General features: G+C 45.9%; 1 protein-coding gene across 1 annotated transcript; it reads right to left on the minus strand.

Moving 5' to 3' along the window:
• Positions 1–7165: 7165 nt before the first annotated feature.
• On the minus strand, positions 7166–8227 carry Fam50b (family with sequence similarity 50 member B). The gene has a single exon (XM_048347391.1). It carries the CDS (start codon positions 8225–8227, stop codon positions 7214–7216), a length of 1014 nt encoding a protein of 337 aa, XP_048203348.1. The 3' UTR covers positions 7166–7213.
• Positions 8228–8545: the final 318 nt, after the last annotated feature.

The raw sequence follows: 8545 nt of genomic DNA on the forward strand, positions 1-8545 counted from the left end.
GAGAAACACTTGGGCTCCTTGGCACAGGATGGAACTTCCTTAACAAAGACCCAGAAATGCTACAAATCAAAGAAAGGATGGACAAATGGCACTACATCAAACTGCAGAGCTTCTGCAGGGCAAAGGACATAGCTCGCAAGATAAACAGAAAGCCCACAGACTGGGAAAAGATCTTTACCGGCCATAAAATGGACAAAGGTCTCATATCTAAAATATATGCAGAACTAAAAAAATTACATTCCTCCAAAACAAAACTGCAAAGAACCAATAGCCCATCAACAAGAGGGCTAAAGACTTACAAAGAGACTTCTCTGATGAGGAAATGAGAATGGCCAAGAGACATATGAAAAAATGCTCTACATCATTGGCCATAAAAGAATTGCAAATCAAAACAACATTGAGATTCCATCTTACCCCAGTAAGAATGTCCTATATCAAGAAAACTAACAATAACAAATGTTGGAGGGGATGTGGCCAAAAGGGAACCCTACTTCAAATTGTGATTCTATCAATAAGAAATTTCTCAGGGGCTGGGGATATGGCCCAGTGGCAAGAGTGCTTGCCTCGTATACATGAGGCCCTGGGTTTGATTCCCCAGCACCACATATCCAGAAAATGACCAGAAGTGGCGCTGTGGATCAAGTGGCAGAGTGCTAGCCTTGAGCAAGAAGAAGCCAGGGACAGTGCTCAGGCCCTGAGTCCAAGCCCCAGGACTGGCCAAAAAAAAAAAAAAAAAAAAAAAGAAAAAGAAATTTCTCGGAGAATCTATAGAAATGGAAACAGGTGACATCCAGGGCTGGGGAAGAGGGTGGGAATTGGGAAGAGGGTCCAGTGATTGACACAGAGTTTGATTGGGATAAACATACCCTAGACTTATAATGTGATAATATATGCACAATTCTATGAATAGACTACAAAAAACTGAACAATTCACTATAAATGGATGCATATTGTAGCGTGAAATAAATGTTTATAAACACAAAGGTATTCGTTGCATAGGGCTTGGGGTCCTATGAAATTAGTTAGGTTGTTGGCTAGGACCAAAATCAGGTGAAAGTTTGATGGGGCTGGCTAAATGGATTCCAAGTCTGCTATCCAGCACAGCCTAACTGCCAGCAGATGGCCTCAATATGTCATTGCTTGCCAAGTGGCCCTTTCCACAGGCTGCCTAATTGTTCTCAGAACACAACAGCTGACATGAGTGACTGAAGAAAGCAAAGTAGAAGGTATTCTGGCCTTTATGCCCTATGCTATGACATGCATAGTCATTTAATTGAACTCCTATTGCTTATATGAGGGCATGAAACCAAGAGGAAGAGTCACTGATTGCCTTCTTGGAAGCTGGCTCCCACAAGTGGGCTTACAGCCAGCTGCCTTTTTAGTGACTCCATCTTTTCCACCTCATTAGTCATATTCACTGCTCAGTACGCATGAACACACAGCACCCCTGTAACCCCTTTTGAAAGGCAGCTCAAATTTCTCCTGTGGATCTGAATGTGTATATACATATATGCATATATTCTTATACATAGGTATCACATTATTTTTCAGAAAGTCTCACTTATTGGTCTGAAAGTAATGAATCTTCTTAGAGGAATAAATTTCTAGCATGAGTTAAATATGAGAAACCCCATCTGTTTTTCCTTTTTCTTCCTAATATCATTTTCTATGGTATTTACTTGGCAAAAACAGGACTCAGTAGGAAATGATATCCCCTGCTGCAATCTTCCAGTTAGGAACACAGAACTCCAATGCCTCATTCTTAACAGTCAGTACCCAACTCCTGACTCAAACTTCCTATGATGTTGTCAGATCAATAGCTTGGTACCTGCTTGTATCAGGTTAGTTAAGAGTCTGCCAGTTTATATGTTCTGAAGCCATCCAGTTAACTAGGGTTTTTCAGGAGGATGGAACATTTTGTCTTAATCTCCAATAATTCAAGTGCAGGTAAGCTTTTCCTCAATTATTTTTTTTAGGAGACAGGTTTGGGCAGTCTCCATGATGACCCTGTGTAAAAATACTGTTTTGCCTTCATTGCATGAGGTGTTCACTCTCCAAAGGAGCTGAAAATAACCCCTAAGCTCTATAGCTAGAAAAAGAAGCAAACAGTAACACCCACTAGTGAGTGTGGGACCCAGGAAAGGGGAAGTCAGGGTCCACATATGCTATGGTTTCACAATTAGTTGACAGGCTCCCTTGCAACCTGGCATCATCATGAAACCATTATTCTCCCTGGTCATTTTCACGGGTCATCAGAACTCTTATTCAAAAAAAGACAGTCAGTCCTGTGTTCTTCATATCAGATCTGGATCTCAGACAAGGGGAGGAGTGAGAAAGAGATAGAGTATTTATGTGTTCATATTGCAAGTATGAATATTGGTCTAATCAAATCTGTTATTTTTTACTGGTAAGATTTGGGTTAGTGAGTGTGCACATGTATGATAGGGGTTGATGAAGAACTACAGGGAAGAAATAAAGCTAAATTCTTGTCATCTGTAATAGGAAGTCAACAGTAAGTCCTAAAATTGAAAAGTAGGTAAAAGTAGAGTTCAACACTATCTCTTAAAATGCAGTTACTCACAGAAACTGCAAGTGAGAGAAGGCTGGAACAGGACAGGTGTTTTTCTCACAAACTGTAATAACCTGAGAGCAAGAGAAAATCCATGGATTCACGGCTAAAGTTAGCAAAGGACTTTTATTTACAACCTAGAACCCAGAAGCAGAACAGCCTCCACCTCGAAATACTGGCCTGCAACTACCTTATCCTGGGCTAACTACCCAGAACTCAAAACCCAGAACCCAGAGCAGCCTCAACCTCCAAACCTCCAGACAGCCTCAACCTCCAAACCTCCAAAAGAGTGAGCTTCTTTCTATTCATTCTTCTTTCTTCACTTCTCCTCAGGTCTCTCCTCTCCTCAGGCCTCTGGCCTCTTCGCAAGGCCTCTCCACAGGCTTCAGGCTTCTCAAAGGCCTCAGGCCTCTCTGTAGGCCTCAGGCTTCTCCTCCCCACAGGCCTCTTGGTAGGCTCAGGCCCCCCTCAACTCAGCTCTGCTCTGCTCCCCTGGCAGACACCTCTTTGCCACTCTCCTTTCTTATTCCACATACACCCTCTTTCTTCCTCTCTCTATACCCACACTGCACACAAACACACACACCCTGCCCCCACCTCAGAACATGTACCCTATATATAGGCTGCCATTCCCCCTCCAGCCACCCAACCTGAGAGGTGGTGATGTCAGGTGTGTGTGTGGGGGGGGAGTGGGATGCCCCACTGGTTATCACAGTGGAGGTTTGGAGGTTGAGGCTTTTCTGGGTTCTGGGTTTGGGGTTCTGGTAATTAGTCCAGGACAAGGTAGTTAGTTGCAGGCCAGTTTTTGGAGGTGGAGACTGTTCTGGTTCTGGGTTCTGGGTTGTAAATAAAGATCCTTTGTAAATAAAATTTGCCACCTTTACCTATGCCTTTGTGGATTTTTCCTGCTCTCAGGTTATTATATTGCCTTCATGGATTTTCTCACTTTCAGGTCATTACAAAGCCTTGAGACTCTTTACATAATGTTCATGCTTAACCATGATGAATAAACAGGAAGTCACAAATGCTAAAGTCAAATCTCTGAGAAGACATATTTGTCAATACTTCCTACAACTCGCAATGCTTCTGATACCACACCTGTGCCTACCACACCAAGTCACCCTCTGACATCAGCTGGACTGCCTACAATACAACTGAATTCCAAACTGTCAACTGGGTGCCTCAGAGCTCACATGTTCAAGGCCCAGTTCCACAAGACTGATCCCCCTTCTGATACTAGTTTACCCCAAGCTTTCTGTATTTCTGATCAACAGGCCCTCATGAGCCTCTAGAGGAGCTCACAGGACCCAGGAAAATATTTAACTCACATTTCCTAGTTGATTTTTAAAAGACATTATAGAAGACAGAAAGAAAGAGCTACATATGGCAGGGTTTTTCAGGGTCCTAAGCTCAGTAGTGCCTATCCCAGAAGAGTTGGAGTGGACCACCATTCCTGCACAAGATGAAGTCACTACTGAAAAGCTCATCACATCTTGTTTTAGGACTTTACAGACTCCAGGCTCCACCAACCAGCCTGGGGAGGTAGGTGGAGGCAAAATTCTCAATCCCTAATATTTGGTCTTTCCGTTGAGAAGCCCCATTTTGAAGCTGTCTTGGGACCCCATTGCAAGTCACTTCACCAGAATAAACAGGCATAATTAGAGGAGCTCATATGCACAAGGTATTTCTCTAACTCATAAAATCTCAATGAGTTTAGGAACTCTGCCAGGGATCTGGAATAAGACCACCTCATTATTTGGAGATGGAATCTCATGACCTGTCTGCCCAGCTGGCATCCAATCATGATCCTCCAGGTCTGTCTTCTGAGTAGCTAGGATTACAGGAGTGAGCGACCAGTATAAGGCTTATGTGAATTTTTTGAATGTATGCTAGTCCTAAGGCTTGAACTCAGGGCCTCAGTGCTGTTCCTGAGTGTTTGTGCTCAAGGCGAGCACTCTACCTCTTGAGCCACAGTTCCAGTTCCAGCTTTTGAGTGGTTAGAGATAAGTCTCAAAGACTTTCCTGCCCAGGCTGGCTTTGAACTGCAATCCTCAGATCCCAGCCTCCTGAGTATCTAGGGTGATAGGTGCTAACCTATCAGGTTCAGATACACAGCATAGTGGATATAGCTGATAGTTGTTTTTTTTTTGTTGGTTTGTTTTGGCCAGTCCTGGGGCTTGGACTCAGGGCCTGAGCACTGTCCCTGGCTTCTTTTTGCTCAAGGCTAGAACTCTGCCACTTGAGCCACAGCGCCGCTTCTGGCCGTTTTCTGTATATGTGGTGCTGGGGAATTGAACCTTGGGCCTCATGTATAGGAGGCAAGCACTCCTGCCACTAGGCCATATCCCCAGCCCACTAGCTGATAGTTGAGTACTGAACATTTCAGTATCATGAAGAACAAATTTCTCAAAACAAAATATTTGAGATGGTAGATATAACTCCACATTAAAATTATACCATTTGTACCTTATAAAATATATACATAATTTGTCAAAATATAATAATTGTAATAAAAAAAGATAGGGGCAGGAGTAGACTATAGTCAGCATACAAACCTTTAAGGCTGGACTGGTAAACAGGGCTTGGACTAGCAGCCTGAGAGGTGGAGCTCTAGAATTAACAACCCCAGGCTTAGACCCTGAGCTGACACGTTCAAGTGTTGAGAGACAGTAGACGTTTGGCCAGTCACAGGCTCCTGAAACCTGAGTGTATATGTGAATCACCTGGGGATCCTGTTGGGACATACATGCTAAGTCATTAGGTCCAGGGTGTAGCCTGAGATTCTGCTTTCTGACAATCTTCCAAGTGCTGATACTGGCCTAAGGATCTCACCTCTGTTTCCAGTGAAGTGAGTCAGAGCCAAGGGTCTCATGGGCCTTGACCTTGCTTGCAGATGCAGGAAAACCAGGCAAGGAGTAAGAGGTAGAGAGAAGACAACCTTCAGCGTTCTTTCTGCAGCGACTGCACATGAAGTACCTGGGTTGCTTCATTATGTATTGATGACTGTTCTGCCTCCAGGATTTTGCTTGGGTGTGACCCAAGATTTTATGATCTTAAGCCAAAGATGGATGCCAGCAGCCTAGAGCCTAATGCAAGTTCTTGTCTGTGGGCTGGGGCAAGAACTCAAAATGTTTCCCTTACCCTCCATGTTGGGACTAGGTCAAGGCAAGAGCAATCCATGCCTTGGGATTTAAGATGAAGGGGGCATCTAAAACCTCAATAATCAAGATAAAAAATAGAAAATAAAATTAAAATTAGCTGGGTGCCAAATAGCTCATGCCTATAATTCTAGCCACTGCTCAAGAGGCTAAAATCTGAGAATAAAGATTTGGCATCAACCTGAGCAGAGTTTTTTCCCACCTAAATATGGTTTTTATGCCAGTCCTGGGGCTTGAATTCAAGGTCTTGTCACTGTCCCTGAGCTTTTTTGTTTGAGACTAGTACTGTTCCACTTGAGCCACAGCTCTACTTCCAGCTTTTTGGTGGTTAATTGGAGATAAGTCTCATGGACTTTCCTGCCCTCAAAGGGTTTGAACCATGATCCACAGATCTCAGCTTCCTGCGTAGCTAGGATTACAGTCCTGAGCCATCAATGCCCAGCTCAACTATTTTAGGTTCTTTTGAGGTAGTAATTTTATTTTTTTGTGTCAGTACTAGGGCTTAACTCAGCACCTTATATTCTTGCTTAGTTTTTTCCATGCAAAGCTGGCACTCTACCATTGGAGCCACACCTCCAGTTCCCTAAGCAGACTCTCATCTCCAATTAATCAACACAAAGCTGGAATTGGAATAGATGGTTAAAGCACCAGCCACTAGCTGAATCAAGCACCAGTAACCAGCTGGCATGTGCATGAGTGCACACACACACACACACACACACACCAAACAGGAGTTATAATAGTGCCACCTTGAGTCATATTGGACCTTTTGGCAGAAGGAAAACTGACAATATATCCACATACCAGATTTCTATCTGCCTAACCAAAGGGGCTAAACCACACAGCTAAGAAGCAGAACAGTGGGGCTGCTCACTGAAGTTGTGAGCCCTTCATCACCAACCATTTATCTTGGGAGCAGTGATGAGGAGGCCCATCCTGGTCTCAGACATTTCAGAACACATCAGAGCAGTCCTTTAACTAAAGCAATCAAGGCCACAAGAATAACAGCAAACTTTTATTGAGTTTTAAGTGCTTTACAAATATCAACTCATTTACTCCTCATTTGGCCTTTTGAGGGAGGGGCTTAATGGTATTTGAGTCTATGTGTGGGAAAACCAAGTCACAGTGTTTAATATGCTTGTTCAAGACCTCACAGCAAGTGAGGAAACAAAGTGGGAGAAATCAAACCCAGAAGGCCAGGCTGTGAATTCTGTGCTCACAGCCATTAAACAACAACAAAAAAATGTACCTATTTTTCAATCACACTGTGTTCAGGCAGTACAACAACCCAGGCCATGAAATGATTCAACAACATTCAAAATACTCTAGAAAAACGAGTAACTACACAGCAACAGAATGACCAAATCTGAACAGGAACTCCCTGTCTTTATTAAACCCAGGAACAAGAACTCAGGTAGAAGTTAGAGAAAGAGGCTGTCTGCGCATTTTCCCTCCTGGCAGGGGGCAGCATCCAGTGGCAGGCGCATCACCGGATGGTGTACTTGTCCCACTTCTTCTCGGGGTCGTAGGGCTCCCAGCGGCTGGCGGGAAAGATGTGCTTGTTCTTTTCGTACCAGCTCCGCAGTACCACCTTGCCTGCGTGCGACTCGTCCTTCTCCATGGTGGCATCGCTGAGCAGCCGCACGTCGTCGTGCACGTCGAAGTTGAAGAGCGGGCCACTCTTGCCCCGGGCCTTGGTGATGATGAAGTGGTAGAAGGTGTGGTAGTGGGGAAGGATGAGATCCTCCTTGATGTACATGAGCTGCTCCACTCCTGCGGCCCGCAGCTCTCGGAAGTCCTTGCGTAACCCCTGCAAGGCCTTCTTCAGGAACTGCTGTACCGTGCTGCCTTTGCGCATGCGCACCGTGCGCCGGTGGCCAGAGCCATCCCAGTAGCTGAAGGTGATCTCCATCTCCTCGCTCTTCACCTTCTCACGCTTGGCCTCCCACTCCTTGCGCAGCTCCTCCCGCAGCCGGTTCTCCTCCTCCTCACGGTCGCGGTCAGGCAGGAAGCTCGTGTCCACGTCGGGATCCTTGCCCAGGTTCTTCTTGCTCTTGCTGGCCAGGGCTGCGCCGTCCTGGTCTTGGTCATGGTCACCGCCGTCGCCATCCTCGTCCTCGCCATCGTCCAGCGTGAAGGAAAGGTTGGAGATCTTGCGCTTGCGCTCGCGCCTGCGCTCCTTCTCGCGCAGCATCTCCAGCTGCAGCCGCCGCTCCTCCAGCTGTTCCTTCTTGGCCAGTTGCATCTCCCGCTCCTTCAGCAGGGCCTCCTGCTTGGCCTTCATGTCGTTCAGGGTCACCAGGCCCACCGTGCTGGACTTGAGCTCGGCCTCCACGGCGTCGTAGTGAGCTGAGAACTTCTTGTCCACCTTAGACTTCATGATGGTCTCCTCCGCAATGCGCTGCTTCAGCACCTCCATCTGCTCCTTCTGCTTCTCTCGCTTCTTGATGAGGTGCATGGCCCGGCCAGCCTCCCGCATGGTGCCCTTGTACTGCGCCATGCCCGCTGCTCAATGCAGCCCTCGCCACTTGGGGGTCCTTTTCCTTCCTCACGTCTTCGGGTTCTGGGTTAACTCACAGATTCTGCAGCAATAAGGGAAAATCTCATCAATAGAAAAGACCCTCCAGGGCAGCTTTGTTAACGGTTCAGGTGAGTGCCTTACAGTAGAATGGAAAGGTTCTGTCCCTGGGCTACCTTGTGGCAGCCACCTATCACTGGAGGCTGCTGGATACTGGAAAGAAAGCTAGAGTCACCAAGGTGAGGAAGTTTTCCTTCAACTTCAATTAACTGCCACTGCCACACGAAACTATTTAGTGCA

This window comes from Perognathus longimembris, chromosome 6, assembly GCF_023159225.1.
Source record: "Perognathus longimembris pacificus isolate PPM17 chromosome 6, ASM2315922v1, whole genome shotgun sequence".
Lineage (NCBI taxonomy): Eukaryota > Metazoa > Chordata > Mammalia > Rodentia > Heteromyidae > Perognathus > Perognathus longimembris.

Excerpts from the sequence above, each read along its gene's own strand:
- Fam50b (XM_048347391.1), bottom strand. The coding sequence starts at position 8,227 with ATGGCGCAGTACAAGGGCACCATGCGGGAGGCTGGCCGGGCCATGCAC.